This window comes from Chiroxiphia lanceolata, chromosome 1 (genome assembly GCF_009829145.1).
Source record: "Chiroxiphia lanceolata isolate bChiLan1 chromosome 1, bChiLan1.pri, whole genome shotgun sequence".
NCBI classification, from domain to species: domain Eukaryota; kingdom Metazoa; phylum Chordata; class Aves; order Passeriformes; family Pipridae; genus Chiroxiphia; species Chiroxiphia lanceolata.
In genome coordinates, this window is record NC_045637.1 from 49179808 (window position 1) to 49200654 (window position 20847).

The following is a 20847-nucleotide window of genomic DNA, read 5'->3' on the forward strand; positions in this document are numbered from 1 at the left end:
AAAACCAGAGATTGTGATCCCAGGAGCAACTGTAAAGAACCCACAAATTGTTTTGTTCTATATAATTTTGGAGATTAAAGGTTCCTGTGATCTCATATGTTCAACTGAACCAATAAAAACTGATTCTTTGTAGGAAAGTATTCCTCAAAAAGTTTGCATTTTGCTTACCTTGTTTCACTCTTGAGAGTTGTTCTGTGTATACAGGACTTATATTTCTGTACTTGGGGTCATGTACACTCAGGTCAAAAGATATTTTGCTGAAGATCTCAATGTCTGGCCAGTGGTCATTGCTAGACTGAGTAATTTCACTGTTTTCTGTATGATCTGCAACAACACACTTCAGGTAAGCAGTATCAGATACCCACCAAATGATATTTATGTGATGTTTGCTGCTTTTCAGTTGCACAGGAACTTACCACACACACACACATGCAGCAACATCTTTGAACATCATAAATGTTACCATTGAAATTACAATCCATACAAAGCCATTTCAAAGAAATGGCAATTTCTTAGAAACTGCATGCAGGTGAAGGAACCTTCTAGGTATTTTTCAGCTCTGTCCCTCATCAAGCTGAAGTATTATGCACTCTGGTTTAAGCATAACATGCTCAAATGAATGGTGCTATTTGTGCAGAAGGTACAGGTGTAATTTTGAACCTCTTTGTGATGGAATTAAGAGCACTAGGTAAATGAGAAGCAAAATATTCAAAGACAGAAGGATGAAAGCAAGGAAAGAGGCTGCATAAATATATGAACTAGTAGCTGGTGGTACACGATAAAGGCATTAAAAATACGCTCCTATTACAGAATAGGGTGTGGCCACCAAGGATCATCTGAAAGGTTTTTGCTTTGATCCAACAGAGATAAGTCCAAAGTAGAAAACCAAATTTAAGCAATGGGAACATTAGAAAGCACTGGTTAAAGAAAACAAGTTCAGAATGCAGCTTGAACATCAGCCAATTCAGTTTAAAATGAGATGGAAGAACACACAAAAGTAGGTGTGTAACTGAAGTTAGTGATTTTAGAAAACTGAATTCAGGTGAAATGAAGGTTGGGTCTACAGATGAGCACCTGCTCATGTTACCCTGTCTGATGCAAGAGAAGTCACAATATTCTACAGAGCTCTGAGTCCATTACTTTGACCTCGGTAATATTCAAAATTAGGGTGAAGGAAATAATTAAAGCTGTTGAAGTAAATGATAAATGTGATAAAATTCAACGCAAGTTGACTAAAGAAGTCCTGTGTTACTATCATTATATGGCTATAAGATACCTTTTTCTCTGAACAAAGGAAATGCAATGCATCTTCTCCTTCTGGACTTACGTATTTGGTATGATACTACAAGACAAATTATTAATACAACTGAAGAAAATTAAGATAGTGAATTGAAAGAGTTGATTAAACAGAAGATGGCAGCATGTAACATCATAAATGTTAAGGCAGATGGAGATTACCAAAGTTAAAAGATTGGTAGAGGGGCACACTGTTTAATATTGCCACTAATGTCACCAGCTTAAACAAAAAATTTGTTTAAGTTTGCTGGTGGCACACTCTTAAGAGTCATTGTCAACATGGAGAAGGAATCAAAGATCAGCCAGAAAGAATTCAATGCCCTCAAAAACTGTAACAAAAATTTGGTGATATTTAGCAGAAAAAATGTGAGTCCTATGTACAATCAAGGACTAATAGCAAGCACTTCTGCAGCAGGTTGGGAGCACTTCAGTTGGAAATGACTGAGTTGCTGGGGAACGTAGTAGTACAAGCTATGTATCAATGCCAGTGAAATGGGAGAATGGAAAAGACCAGCGCAATCACAGCTTTCATCAATCACAGGGCTTTCAGTGGGGGCAGGGAAATACATGAGCTGTTGTAGGCTGAGTTGGTTAAATATCCCTCAGAATACCCCATTCAGTTCTGCTCACCCATGCACCAGAAGGATAAATTGAAAATAGATATGCAGGCAAGAATACCAAACTGATAAGGAGAATAAAGGGCCTGTCATTTGTGAGGATCCTGTAAGAAGATCCAGGCTACCTAGATGAATGCTGAGAGAGGGTAAGATAGCTGCCTGACTACACCAAAGAAGCAAGCCTCAAAGAAGAGAAAAAGTATTTTAATTTAAATTCATATTTTCTTTGGTCCCAAGGAGAATGTTTATAATTGGGAGAGAAACGTCTTTGGGTTGGAGAATAAAATAATATTTTCAGTAATGAGAAAATAGTGCTCTGGAGAAGCATACCAACAGAAGTAGTGGGAGCAAAAAAACCACAGCCGAAAATCCCAACCAAACCCAAATTGCTCTCATGATGGAGTTCCATGCATTCCTGGTAGGGGTGCGACACATTGCTCTGATCACAACAGGCAGAATGTCTCTTAAATTTTGATATTTCATCCCAAGTTTCTGGAGTACTTTAGTTCAAATAATGAGAGAATAACCACCCCCAAAGCTCCAAACCAAAGGAAAATACTTTTTTTTTTCCCCCTCCTCCCCCCTTTGCCACCCCCTTTAATAGCATTGTATGAAGAGAAATACAAATTAGCCTTTTCAAGGGTTTGACAACAACTAAATTTTCGGGATGCCAGTTGACAACAATACATTTTCAGGATGCCAGTCTAATGGTCATGAGAGTTATACACCATAAAGACTTCACTACAAAACCACAGAGTTCTGTAAAGAACACCATGAAGAGGAATAATTTTTAAAAGATTTTATTCTTCTCAAGGAAAGTCCTGCCACAGCAGTTAGTTGATCTGTGAGATCTGTCAAATGAGCACAAATCCAAAGAGACTCCTCTTGCCTTTTATCCTCAGCATAAGATCTGCAAATTGCAGACAGGATATAGTCTAACTGAAAATTGGTATATAATTTATAAATAAACACAAGTGTTAAATGTCCTGTCTGCTCAAAAGCACTCAATTCTTAAAAACTTGCAAGGGAGATAACATGGGCAGATGCCCATTTACATTCACAGTTTTGTGCTCACTTTCATTTTAGTGCTATACAAATATATCAATCCAAAACACATTTAATAGCTCTCAGCTAAGTCAAATATAAAATTTATTTTTTTATTAATCTATATTGAAATATATGCAGACACCCAGAGCAAGTCTAGCTACACACCAATAGACAGGACATGTAGTAGGTGTAATTTATAGTCTTTCAGTAAGCCTAAAAATTTCACTGCTAAATAATGCATAACACAGGCTCCTTATGATGCATGTTAAGAATGCCTACTAAATACTTACTGGCATTAATCTCTTCTTCATCATACACATCCACTTCCAGCAACCGGATCAGCATGCGGAAGAGAATCCTTAGGAACTGCAAGTATGAACCAGTCTTTCCAACCTGAGCCAGAGACGGAAAAAAGCCTAAATGCCAACTCAAACTACTACGATGGAAGGGTAAATTTCGGGATAAATGCCTTTGGGCTTACTCCAAAGCTCTGTTTTCAGCTCTGCCTGAAAGTATTGCAAGATATAATATTCCTCATTATGGTGAACAGTTTTACTCAATTGCACAAACTGGTCCACAGCCTGTGTCACTTCTGTATGCAGGGAAATTGGTCGTGATAACTGCTTCTCTCCTGACCTGCTCATGGCAATGTTACACCAGGTGCCATCCACATGTATTTCATTTAGGCTAAAACATGACATACAGCATCACCTTTCCTCTCCTTAACACTTCCAACATGAACTTAGCCTTAAAATTTGACTTTGGCTTTTGACCTTGAAACACATTACTGTGGGTAACTTTACACTACGACCTACAGTCCTCATCACTGGCCCTCTCAGGCTGCTAAAAAGGCAAGAGGAAGGAGATGTGCTCTTACTTGTGGTGGTCCTGTCAAAAGCAGTCGCCTGGGGTGAAAGCTCCTGGCGCCAGACGCCTCACCCTGATTGCTGAAGTCTGCGTGGTGCTGCCGGGCTGTTGTCCACTGCCTGTAGTACAGAGACTGCTCTTCACTGTTCATGTCCTTGTGAAGCAGAGGCCTTAGAGAGCTCAGCCAAGACACATCAGCATGAGGCAGGAGGGAAGAGGAGGAAGGCAAATTCCCACTTTTCTGCGAGCTCAGGAGACAGTAGGCAGCTTTGGACAGGATGACAATGCGTGGCAGGGCAACACGAAGGGCCTTGCTGTCTTTGGCGGAATGGGCAGGCCACTGAAACATTTGGGAGACTGAAGACAGTGATGACAGTTTCGAAGTGGTGCTGCTCGCCATCTGGTTACCCAGGGAGTCGCATTCTTGTTTCAGGGTCTCTCCAGCTGTAAAACTGGAGTAAGTTCCCTCATCTACAGAGCTGTGTGCCACAGCCTGAAAGTTAAGCGATGGTGCCTGCTTCTGAGACTTGTCTGTCGCACTTGAGGAGCTCACGCCATTGTCAGCCAGGGAACCTGGGAAACAAAGAGCACACAATGAACAGATAGTGACTGACATAAGAAAACCATGATTCATTTGATCTGTGAGACAATGCTAACCCACAAATACTTCTGTTCAATGAGTGCTGCTGGGGCTTAGGTCAGCGTTTCACCATGTAAAAAGAAATCATTGACATCCATCTATCCCTCTTGCTGGAGAGGCAAAGGCCCTACTGCTACAAGGTTCAGAGTCCAAGGCTTCAATCCTAAGCTTTGTATGAGAGCTATCATTTGGCATCTAGGATTTGGAATTTCATGGCACAACCTTCTGAAAGTCAAGTTTGACAAACCACTGTATACACGGACCCATTTCACCTTTCTTTCTATGAAGAACAGAGCATTTATTTCATGTGAACTGGGCTTTGCTCCCTCCTCCATACCAATCAGGTTTAGTTAGTGCATGGGAAGATCTGATGCATGGCAAAGATCCAGTTCAGCTGTCTTAATACCTCAAACTCATAGGGAAACAAAGGGAAGGACCCAGAAGTGTTTGTGGAATGCAAAGAAAAGAAAGCTCGATGAGAGGTGAGGCTTCACTGATGCCTGAAGAGGTAGGGCAAGACCCAACCATTCTGTTGGTCTTGGCAAGGAGGCAAATATCCATTCTCACCCATAGCTACTTCCAGTTACAGACCATTTTTCTATTGCTAGAATTTTATACTAGCCTTTTTTATTCTGATTTTTAAGACCTTTCAGGATCCATTGGACAAAGCTAGCACCAAACGTGAAATGTAAGTTTAAAAATAAAAATCACAAGGCACCCTTAACTATGGCATACCATCCCTCCCACTGAAACACCATCTTCTTTTAGCAGTAGACGGGAAATTTGCTCACCGTGGGAAAAATCTGCAACTAACATTTCATTGTCTAGCCTGCAGCAGGATACAGCTAAGCAACCCACATTTGAGTAAACATCTTAATTTTTGCATTCAACTTCCAGTGATGTAGGAATAAAAACTTGTTTTTCAGACCAACAGCAGAATAACTGACCTGAGGTTCCAGTGACAGCGCTGCTATTACTCTGGGGTCGGTCCAAGTCTATCAGCAGCTCATCAGAGTCATTCTCGCTACCATTAGCCTTCTCCTGCTCCTTCTCACTGAGGTCAAGAGCAACAATAGGCCCTCGAATTGCCTCCTTTGAGACATAGCAGCATGCCAAGCCTACTTCCTGCTCTAAGGCAGTACGAGTTAAGTAGCTTGAGTCAATTAGCCGAAGGTCGCAGTATTTCAACGACCTAGAAAACCCAACACAAGAAAAAATGAAATTTTGTTTTCTCTGGCTTTGAAGAATACTCCCTATTTGTAATTGCTTACTAAATATTCACGAACTATTTTATTATCCCATAAATATAAAAATATTTTTAAGTATTCATCACATAAGTTATGTTCCTTGGTACTTTGCAGAGACACTTACTGACCCACACAGTATAGTAGCATTAGTTTTCACAAACTACACTTTCCAAAACTTTAAACAGTTACCAAATAAAGTATTCAAAAATACACTTTTTTTGTGAAAAAGTAGCCAGATGGTATCAAACCACTTATTCACCCCCCAACTCATCTAAACATGCTAGAAAACAATCATACTGAAAGAGTAATAACAGCACCTGGGGAAAGTTTCTCCCAGAGGGTCTTTGCCAGTTAGAATAACAATGCAAGGTAGACCTTCCAGATCCTGATAGGTACGAGGAATCCAGTCATCCTGCTCATTGCCCCTCCAAGCCTGTGAACAGAGAAAATTCCAGTGACTTCTAAATGACTTCTTCTAAATATTCGCCTGGGTTTTTTTCATCAGTTCGATTTTTTTCTTTGTATGCAGGGTTTGCTTACTCAACAGCCAACTGGAAGGAGACCTTGGGTACAGGCATGCATTTGTTTTATGGTAGCCAACTGTTAGCTAAGCATTAAACACAAAACAAAAGGATGTATAGCATATGTTATTTACTGCTGGAAACATACATCTGGTGTATTAGTGTGATCTGTCAGAGAAAAATGCAGTTGATGCCCTCAGTTTCAAGCTGGCACAGACAAAAGGTCTTTGAATTAATGTAAAGCTAAAGTAAGACTTTCAAGTGGAGTGTGAAAATGGTTCAAAGAATCTTGCCTAATTATTATATATAATGAAAGATTGCATGAAAGAAAAACATTTTACCTTTCACTGGGGTTAATCCCACCAGAAAGGACTCCTCACCTACAGTCTACCAAGGCCCAAGACCACAAAACTGCAGCATTTTCCCTTAGCACTGGAAAGGTTGGTAGCGTTGGTCCCATGTCACTATACCCTTCAGTCCCCTTGGTTCAGCAGAGCTTACTGAAAAAATTTATTTCTCCAGTGACTTAGCAATATCTTCTGACTCAGTAAAGCAGCCTCGGTAGCAGAGAGATAATTTCTGGCTCAATGAGGTTAGTCTGGCTGTGTGTCACCCTGCTTCTCCAATAATGGAAATTTCTGTGAAAGTGCATGATTAGAAATTGAAATACAGGAAGATGCAAAACTGATTTTCTTTTTGCTGGCATAAGGACCTAAAAAGAAGCTTGAGTGCCTGGAGCTTTGAGCTGTAAACTTGCATTCAGAAGATATATTTCTTGACCATTTTACTCAGGAAGGGCAGAGAGGTGCAGCCCTCAGGGCTCCTCACTTCTGAATTCCTCCCAAACAGTTTGATTCATGTTAAAGGCTACGCCATGACAGCATCCCCAGTCAGCAAAATAGTTATTTAAATTGTTTTCCATCTCTTCTTTCATTCTGTACCTCTGGCTCCCTGATGGACAGGAATGACCTGTCTGGCTGGCCAGCAGGCTCATCTGACTGAGAGGGGAACAGTCCAGCCACTAGCACTGCAGAGACAGCTGCCCACCCTCCCTGCCCTGCTGTGACACCACATACCCTGCTAATGCCCTCTTAGAAGGAGGTTAAGTTAAGTCAAACTTTTCAACTGGGGTCACTAAGAGCTATAAAGTTTCCTTCCCTGTCCCTGAAAAAGGTTATGATGAAGTCTCATCCTCCCTGAAGCCAAGAGCATTTATTGGTGGGACCAGCATTTTGAGCCTCGGCCTCACTGGAAAGCACTCAGTAGCTTCGTATTGCTCTCTCCCCACACACACCCAAAAAAGGGTCCGGGTGCTTGTAGTGAAAGTAGGCAGCAATCATATCCCCACCTGCTCTAGTCCTCCAGCTTCAATATCCATCTGACATCAGAACAAATACCAAGCAGCATGGAGACTAAACCAAAATTGTCTGCAATAAATTAGACTCAATAGTAGCGTGGCTGATGAATTTTATAATGGGAATCAGTTTCCCAAACATATGCTCACACCATTTCAGATATCCTGTGCTATCTCAGGCACCAGACTAGCAGGTATGGTAGCACAGCACAGGACTCAGAGGCAACCTTTATAATATTGAAGTGCTACTGGGACACCCCACTTAAAAAGACAATACAGGCTTATATTAGGGCAACTAAATTCCTCACTCCCTTCAAATGCATGGTTCAGATTTGAGGGCTTTTTTCCTAGAAACCTGCAAGGAAAGAAACAAGTCCAGAATCCTACAGCTTTTTTTAGTCCAAAAATGCATCTTATGTTTTGGAGAGAGGAATAAGAAGAATTATTTAGAAGGTTTTTCATTTTCTTTCTGATAAAATTCCTCTATTCCAGACCAATATCTACATGAATATTCACCTGCAACAGCTCCACAGTCAATCCCAATCTGCTCTAAAGGTTTCACAGGCTGTTCCAGCATTATGTAAGGGTTGCAACCCATTACGGCAAAGGATTTCAAAGAAGTCCTCACAGAACTCAATCCAGAATGATTTAAGGTTGGAATTAATGCCTACCCAAAAAAATCCATCAGCACAGAGCTGCTATCTCATCTGTCGTTTTCTCATTTTATGACCACTTTCCTCTTTTCCCTCTCCCACTGCAGATAAGGTTTGATAAAGCAGTATTTGTAACTTCTTTAAAGGACATTTTATCTGCCTTTGGCTGTAGCCAAGCTCTTTAAGAAAGGCTTACAAAATTCATTCCTCTTCTGCGTGGTTTTGAATACACTGTATAACTTAGAGTAGAAACAGAATCTTTCTGTGACGGAGCAAGGTTCAGGACTGATAATCAGTACTACTTGCAGCCTGATACTTAAGGCAGGCAACCCATTTCTTTGTTTAACGTATACTAATATTATTATTACATATTTAATGTATACTAATATTAATATATAACGATTCATACTTTGTTTAATGTAGTGAGGTTCATTCAGGAAGTGGGTTTCGCTAGTTAAACCATGCTCCTGCAAATCCATGCAAAAGTTTAGCCTGGTGCATATATGCTGGCAGAAGAGGCTTTCAGCATGCAGGAGTTTGAGAAAAGAAGTCTATGACAAACAGCATACTTTACCAGTTATCAGAAGGGCAGAAGATGGATGGACAGAGCAGGTAACAGATACACTGGGCAGACAGATAAGTTGGTGGAAATAGTTAGTTTGCCTACAGACACCTGAGCTCTGCTTTCAGAGATGAGCCCTATCTGATGCATGCTGTTATTCAACTTTAAGAAGTGAGATAACATCTGGTGTTTGACTCCATGGACCAGTAACAATTCAGGTTTGTTACAAGTTTCTGTATCACTTACGCTCAAAAGTACAGAAATACATTCAACAGAGACAGATACAGGACACGCATCCTTTTCCTATAGAATAATTAACCTATAAACATGTGGGAATAAACAAAGCAATTGCAACAGTCAGATGACCACAGTGAGCATACAAGCAAATATTTAGGTTCTGCCTACCTTCAGCCGTGTCACGAAGTGTTTCGCAACAGTGAGCTCTGAGGCAGGATTCCCAAGGAGGATCTCAAAACGATACTGCAGTCCCAACTTGTCTCTTACTTCTTGTAACCTCTCCTTGGCCAGCATGGCCAGCTGCACCGACGGCACCCTAATGACAAGCATGTGGCCACAGCCATTCTTATCCTTTCCTGGAGAAGTGATAAGGTCATCCATTATGCTGAGCGTTTCGGGTGTGCTGTGATCTCTCAGTGATGCCATGGTGGTGAGAGCCATCAGAGCTTGGGAATACTGCTGAATGAGAAGGTAGCAGCGAATCACCATGCTGTGCAGCCGGGGGTACCTTTGAGGAGATACAGCTCTACATTAGCACATGCGAAATCACAGTAATGTCTAAAAATCAGACAAAGCCCAGGCCCGCATGGCTTTGAAGAAAGTTTTGTGTTGTGTTAACCAGTAGGTACAGTAATTCACCTTGGATACCATAAGCCAGTCATTAAATCAATATATTTTTAAAACACTTTTTACTCTTGCTGCCATAAAAGTATCCACTGCACTTCTGCAACTAAAACAAATAGAGCCTTTCTTATTATACAAAAATGTCTGCAATGTTTTCAGCTTGTAGGCTTGAATGGCTCACCCACCCAGACAGAATAGCCCAGTTTCTTAAAAACAGAGGCTGAATTGATAAACTGTGACACAAAAACATATCCTGCCATCAATTTCTACTCTCATCCTAATCTCATATTGTTATTTGTACATACACAAATCCTCCTTCACCCTTTCTCCCATCCACATTTTAAGAACAGAAACAGAGTCATTGTGACCACTTCTGTTGGATTTGACCAGAAATACTAGAAGCCTAAAGAACTGACCTTATTATTATTACTCATCATATTAATTACTTGCATATTTTTAGATAATAATAAATATTAATGGTGTGCTTAATTATTTATTTATGTTGCAAATTTAACACATTTGATATTGTATTTTACTTATATAGGTATATTTATAATTATTATGTTGACCTAATTAAAACAGGAAAACCAGTATTGTAGATATTGTAGACATAAAGAACAATCGCCTTACAGTTACAATATCAAGATATGAGAACTACGGATTGAAGGGATCTGTCCTGCTGATATGCAGAGCTGATTAACTCCACACTGCTGGAAATGACAATGTTTCCTTCATTCCTGTAATGTGTGCACTGAAATTATACCTTGGAGATATGCCAGGAAAGTAGCTTGTTTGGGCATTTGCAGGGTACTAACAAGCTCTGAGCTGCAGGGACCAAAATCATAGCCAACCAGTGAAATAACAAAAATGACATTTTTGGAATTACGTGCCTCACCTGGGCCACCACTGCCAAGTGTGTTAGCAGTCCCAACAAGAGAGACACCAGAAATGGTGAGTTATGAAACCTCTCGTACTTTCTCAGCTTAGTCAGGGCTTAGCCAAAAGAGGAGAGTAGCACAGCTGAGACCATATTGCTGCTGAACAGGCCCAATCTCTTGTCTAAACAAATGAAGGATATCCCCTCCTTCTTCAACAGCACTAAATTTGTCACTAAAATAAAAATTGCACATAATTCATGGATTCCAGGATCAGTGTCAAAGGTCATCGTGTCTTCATCCCCTGTTATGGGGTTCATAAAGATATCTAAGATCCCAAATAAGCAGAATCCCAAGTTCCCATGTTACTATTTACCTTTCTAAAAGTGTGTTGACCATTTTTTCAAAAGTTTCATCACATCTCAGAAGGGGACTTGTGATTCCCCACTGGAGGGATTTGCTGTATTCATTCAAACCAAAGTATAGCTTGTCTTCACTTGCTGCATCATCCTGTTCCATACACAAATAACAAAAAATATAAGGAAAACTGGTACAAATTTAATTTCTTGTCTAATTTTAAAAAAATAGGTGGAAAGCAAACCCAAACAAAAGTAGCCTTTCCTTTTATCCATTCTGCCTTAGTGATGCTATGTATTTGTTTCAAAGAATACAATAAAATGCAAATTTTTTTTTACTTAGCTTATTATTTGTCTATGGCCAGCAAAGATAGGTGTTGCTCCTTGCAAATTTTTCAACATATCTCCTACCTGTGACTGCAGGGGTTTCTAGAATCCTGCTAATTGTTTTCTGACTCCCTATCTCAGGCTTTATATTTACTGACAACTGTCATCTCATTTCTATTTAAAGTAGAACCTGAAAAGAGAAGGATTATTAATTTCCAAAGTTGTTCCCGATTTTCATATTCTATACACCTCTAATGGCAACCAGAAACTAATAATTTTTTTCCTGGAATGTAAATCTGCAGACAGCTATCAGAAAGGCAGAATATTTGTGTCTCAAATTTCATGAGGTCTTTGTTGGAAGCACAGCATGTTCTCTGGTGCATTTAAATCAGCAGTAACTTCTAGGAATGAATAATCACATACAGTCTCCCCTTTTTTCAGAAGACTGAAAGTTATTGATTTTTTATTTTGGGAAACAAAAAATTGTCTAGACCATTTTACAGAAGGTCACCTCATGGCATATATTAACCAAATCAACCAAAAAGCAAATTTAAAATATTCATTCACTCCCTCATTTTACTTTAACTATTTTTTTACAGCTATCACTTTAATACACTTCACAGAAACCAATGGTACACTCAGCACAGTAAAGTCAAATTTGATATAAATATTCCAAAAAAGAAATAGGAAAAAAGGCTATTTTTAAGCAGATTTAGCCAAAACATCCTCAAAATCAGCTAGCTGAAAGTATAAAAGAAGTTAATGGTGCAGAATATCCAACAGGTTTTCTCCTCTGCATAATGACAGCACCCACTACACCAAAACTTGTTAACCTAGCACACAAATTTTATTAGTACCAGAAAGATAATGAGCAGACTTGACAGGTTGTGTGACACAGAGCTTACAGTCAAAAGTCAGACTGCCTCAAAAGGGAAAGTCAGCTCCAGAGCTTTATGGCAAGTCCACATAGCTTTGTCTGACCAAAGCACAGAAAGTAGGGTCTCATCTTATGTGAGTGGACAAAGATGTGTAGCTCCTGGTCCTACATGTCAATGCTGCTTCTACCACCAGTGTCCCAGGGAATCTGGAATCTGAGAGAATAAACTCCAGCAGAGGAGGAGCTCTCTCCTAAAACACACGTCTTCTAGTTTCTGGTAGGTGTAAAGTCCACATTAAAATTCACAGTTAAAATTAATGAGCACTTACCACAGTGTCAGATTGTATCCAATGTACCTCATTGCTAGAACTGATCCTGGACTGCTGAGTTTGCAAGGCATAAGGAAAAGAGCTGACCTGAAGAACAAGGAGGTTGAATGCTTCAAGCACCTCCCTGCAATTAATAACTCTATCAGCCAGACCATGATTAGGCTCACCATGTGACAGGGAACTTGAAATGGCACTGTAGAAATAAAAATGCAAAGAATTGCCTTACTGACATCCTGAGATTCAATGGATTACTCTCTTCCTGCAGAAAAATCTCCAATCAACCATGCCACTGAGAATCACAGCTCAAAAAATCTCTTTGGAAGGGTAAAAGACGTCAAAAACCATTTGAGTGTCCTCTGTGGGTAGACTCAGGCAAAAGAAGGAAAAAACCCCAACAAACACCTAAACAAAGGATCAAAATCTGCCAACGATGAGAAGGCAGATTAGTGTGCCAATTTAAAAAAAGCATCAGATAGAGGAAACCAAAAGTAAACCAAAGGTGATGAGCTCCCTTTCACTGAAAAACACTGTTCCATGAGCTGTGGAGGTATAGTACTGATTTTACAAAATCCAGTGGCTTTCCCAGCCTGAAACAACAAATTTCTCTAAGACTGGGGAACCTAAAAGTCTGATGCCCTGATTTCCAGCTCCTGGACCTACCTTCACTTCCAGGATATATTCAGGACTTCCAAATTCAGAGTACAGCAAAGACAGTAACAAAAATGTGATGGGGAAAATCAGCTTGCTTTTGTCTATTTTCAGCTGTCCTTCAAGGACATTATTTTGTTTATTATAGAACTATGGAATGGTTTGGGTTGGAAGGGACCTTAAAGATCACCTAGTTCCAACCCCTCTGTCATGGGCAGGAATATCTTCCACTATCTCTGATATTGAAATGAATCCCATAACTTTACACACTGTGTTTGAATCATATTAAGATTATTCTCCTAAGTTTACACATGGAAAAAGAGCAGAATAATTAGCTTGCTTTCTTTCTTTCTTCTTCCAAGGTAAGGTTGTGATTCAGTGTGAAGAAATGTCTCTGCAATGTGTGTACGTGTTGTGTTTAGACCTAAAGCTGGCCAAATTCAGTACAGCTGGTTTTTAAAATCCTTTTCTTACAGTATTTATGGCATATGGCATCTTTCATATGATGAAAAGAGTTAAATCTATCTAAGCCTCCTTATATTGCAAGCAACACTATCATCAAGTATAAAAACATGAATTAAAGCATGATCAGCTTGTGAACATGGGAGACATTTGGGTTTGAACACAGAAAAAGGAGAGGAATAGGACCAAAAGACAAGAACAACAAAGCAAGTTGAAAAATTCAACCCTTTTTCCTGGACTTCAGTACCATAGCACATACTCCTACAAACAGTCTTGTTAGGGATCCAATAATCTGAAGCTAGTCTCACCTGTCTTCATCTGAATCAGAATTAGTTAGCAAATATCATGGGCAAACAAAAAATATTATTTCCAATTTTAAGGCACAAACCACCTTAAAAATGCCTAGAGAAAGCACTGGGTGTCTAAGATGGTAAGTCTTTAGAAAAACCTAACTGAAGATACTGGGAGAGGAGGGTTTTCCTTTGGTAGATTGAAGCAGCTACCTTGTTAAATCCACGTGGGCATTGTCATGAACCAGCACAAAGAGTGTATAGGGATTCTGCTTCACTCGTCTCATGAAAACTTCAAATTTTGTTTGAATCTCATTGTCTAAACGAACCACGTATTTCTCGGCTTTCTGATACGCTGTTCCATTGTCTTCTAGGCCCAAGTCCACAAGGACACCTGTCAAAAATAAGAATACAACAAAAATCTTTTCCTTTGACTGCATCCAAATATGAAGGGTCAATGGCAGGTTGCCACTTCGTCTGCCAATATCAGGATTTAGCCAAACCATTGATAAGCCCTAGTAATGAGATGATTATCCAAATTCATTTTCACTCATAGTGGAGGCCAAAATGCACTTCTTGGCTTCTGGATTTCCTCCAAAGCCACCTGAAGACCTTTAAAAACCACCTTGCCAAAAAAGGGGGGGAAAAAAATCAGGCCTCCACGAAGATTTCCAGAGCAGCACTCAGTTGGCTATGCTCCATGACTCTAGGCTAAACCTGCCCACATTTAGCTCATATATTAATACTGTTTGAGTCAAAAGAAGTTATCCTGACCTTTCCTTTGCAAAAATCATAAATTTATATAAAACTGGCTCTCGCTAGTATCATATAATATTTTTCACGCTCTCATGCATTTCATGCTGCAGCATTTGTGTCAATACAACTACTCTTTAGCAGTCTTTGTAATGCTATATTGCCATCATATTCAAAAAGTAGGCATGATATAATCTATACAACCTTGAATGGCATTTAAATTAAAGTAGCAACAAACTACTCTGAAATTTGAGTCACTGATTTATTTTCCAGGGTCTTAATGATTTTAAAAAATAGTTTCAAAAAAAGTAAAATAAAACTCATTCATTTAAAAAAATAAAGTAGATGCGAACACCTGCAAATAGATACCAGAAAACCTCTGGTTTAGTGTGTAACAGCAAATTAAGTACAATGTCTGAAGAAACAAGGAATGGAACAAAGGTCCAAATATTAACACAGATAGTTCCTGGTTTTGTTAGACAGTAATTCTCTCCACAGAGAAACTCTTATGCTTATCTCAACATGTCAGTCACTAACAGAGTGGATGACAGAGGTCATTCTCAGGAGGAACATAACCTGTTCTTTTTCTGGAAACATTTGGCACCAGTCATGGCCTGACACAGAAGCCCAGACAGGAAAAATCACCATCTGAACCAGGATGCCAATTATTGTGTGCCAATTTGCATGTATCACTCAGGCATTTATTTAACTCATAAGAGATCTTCCTGCACATACATCTGTGCTAATACATACGAGAGCGTATGCACAAAAGTGTACCTAGAACAAACAGCACTAACAGCTCTAGGAGATAAAAGATCTGAACAGTGGCATTTGCTAATGCTTCTCCAGGTCACACATTCCTTAGATTTCTATGAGTACGGCAATTTCTTTTGACACTTACATGGTACACCTTGGACCCCTCTCTTATGAAAGGAAGATGTTTAGAATTCATCAATTATACCAACTAATGAAGCTAATACTGGACATGCAAAATACATTTATACAAACCCATTTGTACCAGTTATGATTTAGTAACATCACATACTTTAGTTTATCAGTCTCTTTCCCCTCCCTTTTACCTGATTGTCGAATACGTTGAAGGGTCTGCTGCACCAGGACTTCAGAACGGGGAACTATAACGATGAAGTCCACTTTGCTGAAGTGGCCCAGATCCAGGCTCTGATTGCCACTGTCTGCTATAGCACAAACCTGGGACAAGAGCTTTCTGGCAACTGTAAGCTGTGGCTGGTAAATTTGGAAGGTATCAACATCCAAATCTGGAGTGCGTTTGTTTGAAAAAGAAAACAAAACACAACAAGAAACATGTTTACTTTCCCACCCCCCCAATAAACATGACCCTCCAAACAGCCCACCCTCTATTATCAGAAAAAAAATAATCACTCACCAGAATAAATCTCAACACTGGAAAGTTGGGTCCAGATCACAAATGTCAACTTTCTTTCTTTGATTAAAATGTGGTAATATATCAGATGACCGAAAGCACAGCACTGCCTGTTTTTTAAAATGCCCTAAGTGTTTCAAGGATTTTCAACAGTGCAACCCAAGAAAGCCTTAATACCAATGTAGTGAAAAGCATTCCCTTAAATGAACCAATGCATACATAATATGCATCCATATATATATATATGTAAAGATGTGCATGTGTACATAAATAAAAAGCAGAGAGAGAGAGAGAGAGAGAGAGAGAGAGAGCACAGTCTAATATTCTCCTGAAACTTGCAGTTCTCTTTCAGGAGCTTCCCTCCATCAATCCTGCTGGGAGAACCAGCCATGGTGCTGAGGCTGCTGTGCTCTGGGCACAATGGGCTGAGAGCCAGCACTATTAATTTGAGGAAACCAAGCCTATGCTGATAATCCTGCCAAAAAGACTCTACCAGGGCAGCAGGTCTGTTGCAAGTTCATTTGTACATCATCTCTGCTCTAAAGTACGGAGCCCCACTCGAAGCCATGACTAAGATAGCCATATGTCTCTGTACTGACTGGTAGTGATACATGCTGTGAGGGGAAAATGAGCAATACAACTAGGCAATAAATCTCAGTTATTGGGGGAGGGGAGCATTTATTTCTTTGGAGGTTCCTTGACTTTTAACAAAATTTTAGTCTTAGATTTATTTATACTTAAATAAATGTCAGTATAACACTACATGCAGAGAACTGAGGGACGCACCAGAGCACTCATGTTTCCTCATAATTAAAAGCATTTTCCATTACAGTATTTCCACTAGGTAAATTCTATGCCCAACAGTCCATGTTTCATTAACCACTGAATATTTTCAAACTGCAGATTACCAAATTAAATCCTATAATGGCATTACAGGGTTTTTTTAAGTAATTTTTTCTACTATGTTAGTTTTACATAGACACATGTGTTTGTGTGTGTATGTGCACACACTTATCTCCTGCTCAAACCTGCCTTAGTGTCCATTGCAGTAGATCTGCTATGGGAGAAATATTCATCTTGCTGCCTAGGAGACTTACTTCTGCTTTTTTATTTTTATTCAGACAGACTCTCAGTGGCTTCAAACATTGTACAGCCATATTTTAGAGACAAAACTAACTCAGAATAATTGTTTGAGAAAACATAAAGCTTTTAATAAAAGCAAACAGTAAGAAGAAAAAACACCCTCAGAATCTAAAGATAATTCTCCCTTCAAATTAATCCTGTGAGGAAGCTCAAGGCTTGTCCTTCTGCGGGTGCCAGATCAAAGTAACTGGCAGCCCTTCTAATTGGATCTCCTGATCCATGTGGAGACTATGAACCATTTTGCTTTCATTCAGACCTAGCACTGAGCTAATGAATTTAAACTAGCTAACATAAACAACAACAACAACAAAAAAATTAAAAAAGGCTTTACTGGAGGTTGAATTTTCTTTCATACTAGACCTAAAAGGATTTCAGTGTTCACAACAGCTCAGTGCATCTTTTACCATTTCTGTGACACGAAAAGGAAAGTATGGTTAAAACTTTGAATAATTAAATAATTATGAAATGGAGAAATTATAATAAGCATTTTTAGACAAGAAATCCTAGCTCATCTTTTGCACCTTAGCATCTCATCATATTACGTGGAATAAGACACAGATCAACAAATTATAGATTATGCTTGCCTAGCATGTTCAGTCCAAGATCTTAAAACACATTCCCTAAAAGTTTAAGCCCCAGAGCACAGGTCTGTAGTGTGTATTACCATTTTACATGCAGAAAGTGAGGAGCATCAAAAGTTAAGAAGCAGGAGGACACCTGGGAGATCAGGCCATGAACACAGTTCCTCTCTGCCTCAAACTCAAGGTTACATTCTTCTGGGTGCAAAAGGGTGAGACGAATCCACACTGTAACAAAGAAACATCTCTACTCTGCCTAACGTCTAACAGAAGATACCATATTTTATCTTAGGAATTATTAAAAAAAAAAAAGTTGTTGAAGGTTATTACAGAGATTTTCTGTCTGAGAGACTGCTGTATTGCTACATTCAGCTGGCAGTATTAGTATTTTAAAGGTTGACACACTGACTGCAATTATGCCCTTAGATTCTTCTGAGGTGTATCCCTGAGGTGTATGCCTTTTGACATTTAACAAGCTACTTACTTGTTTCACATCTTGCACGTAAGAGAAATTACCTGGTTCTTGTGTAGAAACCATGGCAATCGCCTCCTGAGATGACACACACTCGCTAACATCTCCATTAAAAGGTATAATGACACTTTCCCCTCGCTGCTGTAGCATCTTCTCCAGCAGTTTGTCCAAATCATCACCTAGATCAGAATCAGTAACACCAAATTATCTGGAAGTCATTTCAGACAAAGGACGTAGAACATTACACACACAACTGTTCTCACATAGCTGATGTCAAATCTGTGAAGGGGCAAGGGAATGGAGGTACACAGAAGAGAGGAGATACAGGGAAGAGAGGGAGGGAAAATATTTTTCTCTTTACTTTATTTTACTGATTTGATGGTTGAATTTTTTTGTGGTTCCAAAAAAAAGGAACCACAGCTGAATAGTTTCAGCTCTGTGCCTTTACAGCTGCTGATAACAACTGATGATTATAAAGAAACACACATTATAAAACAATCTCTAAAACCTTGGCAAAAACTTGTGCACTCATGGGTGCCCTGCCATCACATTCAAGAGCAGAAACTCTTAAAAATATTTTGCTACAGGATTAGTAACTGACACTACACAAGTGAAGGAGACAAGCACTCCTTTACACACAGGGAATGGAGAGAAGGAAAGAATGCTCTCGATGGAGAGGGTAGAGCTGTATTCAGTGCATTTTAACTGCTGGACGGGAGACACACCAACCCTAATGACATGACTGTCTTGGCTAGAATTTCTGTTTCTTGGAACCACTCACCTAAAGATGTGTTTTTGAAATGTGATGCCAGGAAACTAACTTTCCCTGTGATGAGCTCATAACTGATCTCTTTTAAAAATTCACTGGTGGTAAGCATGCTTTCTGCAAGTGCCCGAGATTGATACTGACCTGGAGAAGAAGGGGGAAAAAGTGAGAGCAAATCTTAATACAGTGTACTGTCAGTACAATCATTTCATCCTAGAAATGTGGGCCACTCTGATCTTCAGTCATGGATCTCCACTGCCTTTACCCAGAAGGCTGGGAGAGTAGTCTCAAGTCTACTTGACTAGTGACTGAAGAATTAGTTGCTATAATTTTAGCACGCTCTTTGCAAACTGTTGCCCATCATTTTGTACACTTGCGTGACAAATGATATGATTCAGGGTAAATATGAAAAAGTAATTATCCCTAGTGTGGGAAAAAAAAAAGTAAAAAAAGTTTAAAAAATTGGCATTATTGATTTATCTGCCTACAAAGGAAAGATGACTAGTCAAAATTCACTTCCGTGCAGACACATTCATGCACACACAAACATCAGAGCCAGTCACCAATGCAGAATTTAAAATCAAGGTGATAGAAAGGATAAAATGCATGTTCTGCTTTACAGCAGTCTGCAGAAGACTCTGCCACGTACAATATCACAGCTGTTCCACAAAACAAAGACAAACCAACTACTTTGTCCCTGGGTCACTTCAAGGTATTTTCTAAGGTAATCACACAAACAAAGTCTCAGGCCATTCAAAGAGCAGCGATGAGTAGCATAAATATATTTTTCTAGATCCTCATGGACATCAGTACTCCGGGTTTTGATGGAGAAACAATAAACTGTGACATTGCAGTGTAACAACACAAAGGAGAACAAAAAGAACAAAAGGGATTTAAAAACTGGATCAATAAATCGAGAAAATTAATTTGGCATCGTAAGCAATCTGCAAATATACTCACCTAGAACTACTACACAGAACTCATTTCCTCTTATCTTTGATGCACAAATGGCAACTACATAATCTGGTAGCTTTTGCTGATGTTTCATTTCATTGAGAGACCTCAAGGTCTCCGAGATGCCCTCTGCCAGGGAATTCTGGGTAACAACCACATGCACGAGGTCCCGAGACACGCTAGCGATTAACCTGGCAAGCCAAGGGAGTTGACCTGGTGACACAGAGATACACTGTGCGCTCATTTGCAAGGATCGCTCTCTCAGAGTGAACTCCTGCATAGCTTTCAACATGATCTGCTCAAATTCTTCCCTCAGGGGTATCTGGTCAGGACCTACATTGAAAACAAACAAACAGAAGAACAGTATCTCATATCAAAATGTTATTGAACCAGGAATAATCACAGGTCTGTCTTGATCTGAAAAGCTCCTTCAACCACATTTTTCATACTTTTAAAAAACACTCACTACTCAATGGATATCTAACCCCATAGCTTATTCTTGGTTTTTCATTTTAGAAGCCACTCTTTCCCACCATCGCCTTTTTTTTTTAAGTAACAGTGAAGTATTCCATCTTAATCCTAGCTTTCCTGCATTCAGAAAGTGGTGGGATGAACAAGGGAGTGGGAAAATATGTGCCTTTTGCCTGGAACAGATGGATTAATCCTGCAGCCATATGTTTTTACAGCAGAAAACACAAATGCTTATACTTGTAGGCTAATCACAACTGTGCAGCAGGACAAAGCCTGTCAAGTGGTCTTTGCTTTGGTTTTTCTCATCATGCATACTAATCAACTAAGCATGGTTGCAAATAAACATGTTTAACCTCTTCTTTAGCTAAAGTGAATTCATTTAGCAAATCTTCAAACATCAACATAAAGAAGAATATGCAACTTTAGATCTTTACATTCCCCAGACTTTGTAAACTATATTTTGAACTTGAATTGGAAAA

The 20847-nt window shown here is 39.4% G+C and overlaps 1 protein-coding gene across 10 annotated transcripts in view; it reads right to left on the bottom strand.

Annotated features, from left to right (window-relative positions):
- The window catches only part of GREB1L (GREB1 like retinoic acid receptor coactivator), a 138347-nt gene that overhangs the window by 13637 nt on the left and 103863 nt on the right, over positions 1-20847 (bottom strand). For all 10 annotated transcript variants that reach the window (XM_032708528.1, XM_032708562.1, XM_032708544.1 and 7 more), the window contains 13 exons: positions 19904-20230; positions 18959-19087; positions 18222-18356; positions 15662-15859; positions 14043-14223; positions 12430-12622; positions 10917-11050; positions 9210-9549; positions 6032-6147; positions 5415-5659; positions 3838-4400; positions 3251-3353; positions 169-324 (listed from right to left, as the gene is read on the bottom strand). In XM_032708528.1, coding sequence (XP_032564419.1) covers positions 169-324; positions 3251-3353; positions 3838-4400; positions 5415-5659; positions 6032-6147; positions 9210-9549; positions 10917-11050; positions 12430-12622; positions 14043-14223; positions 15662-15859; positions 18222-18356; positions 18959-19087; positions 19904-20230 — 2820 coding nt within the window. The remainder of the gene's footprint in view (positions 1-168; positions 325-3250; positions 3354-3837; positions 4401-5414; positions 5660-6031; positions 6148-9209; positions 9550-10916; positions 11051-12429; positions 12623-14042; positions 14224-15661; positions 15860-18221; positions 18357-18958; positions 19088-19903; positions 20231-20847) is intronic.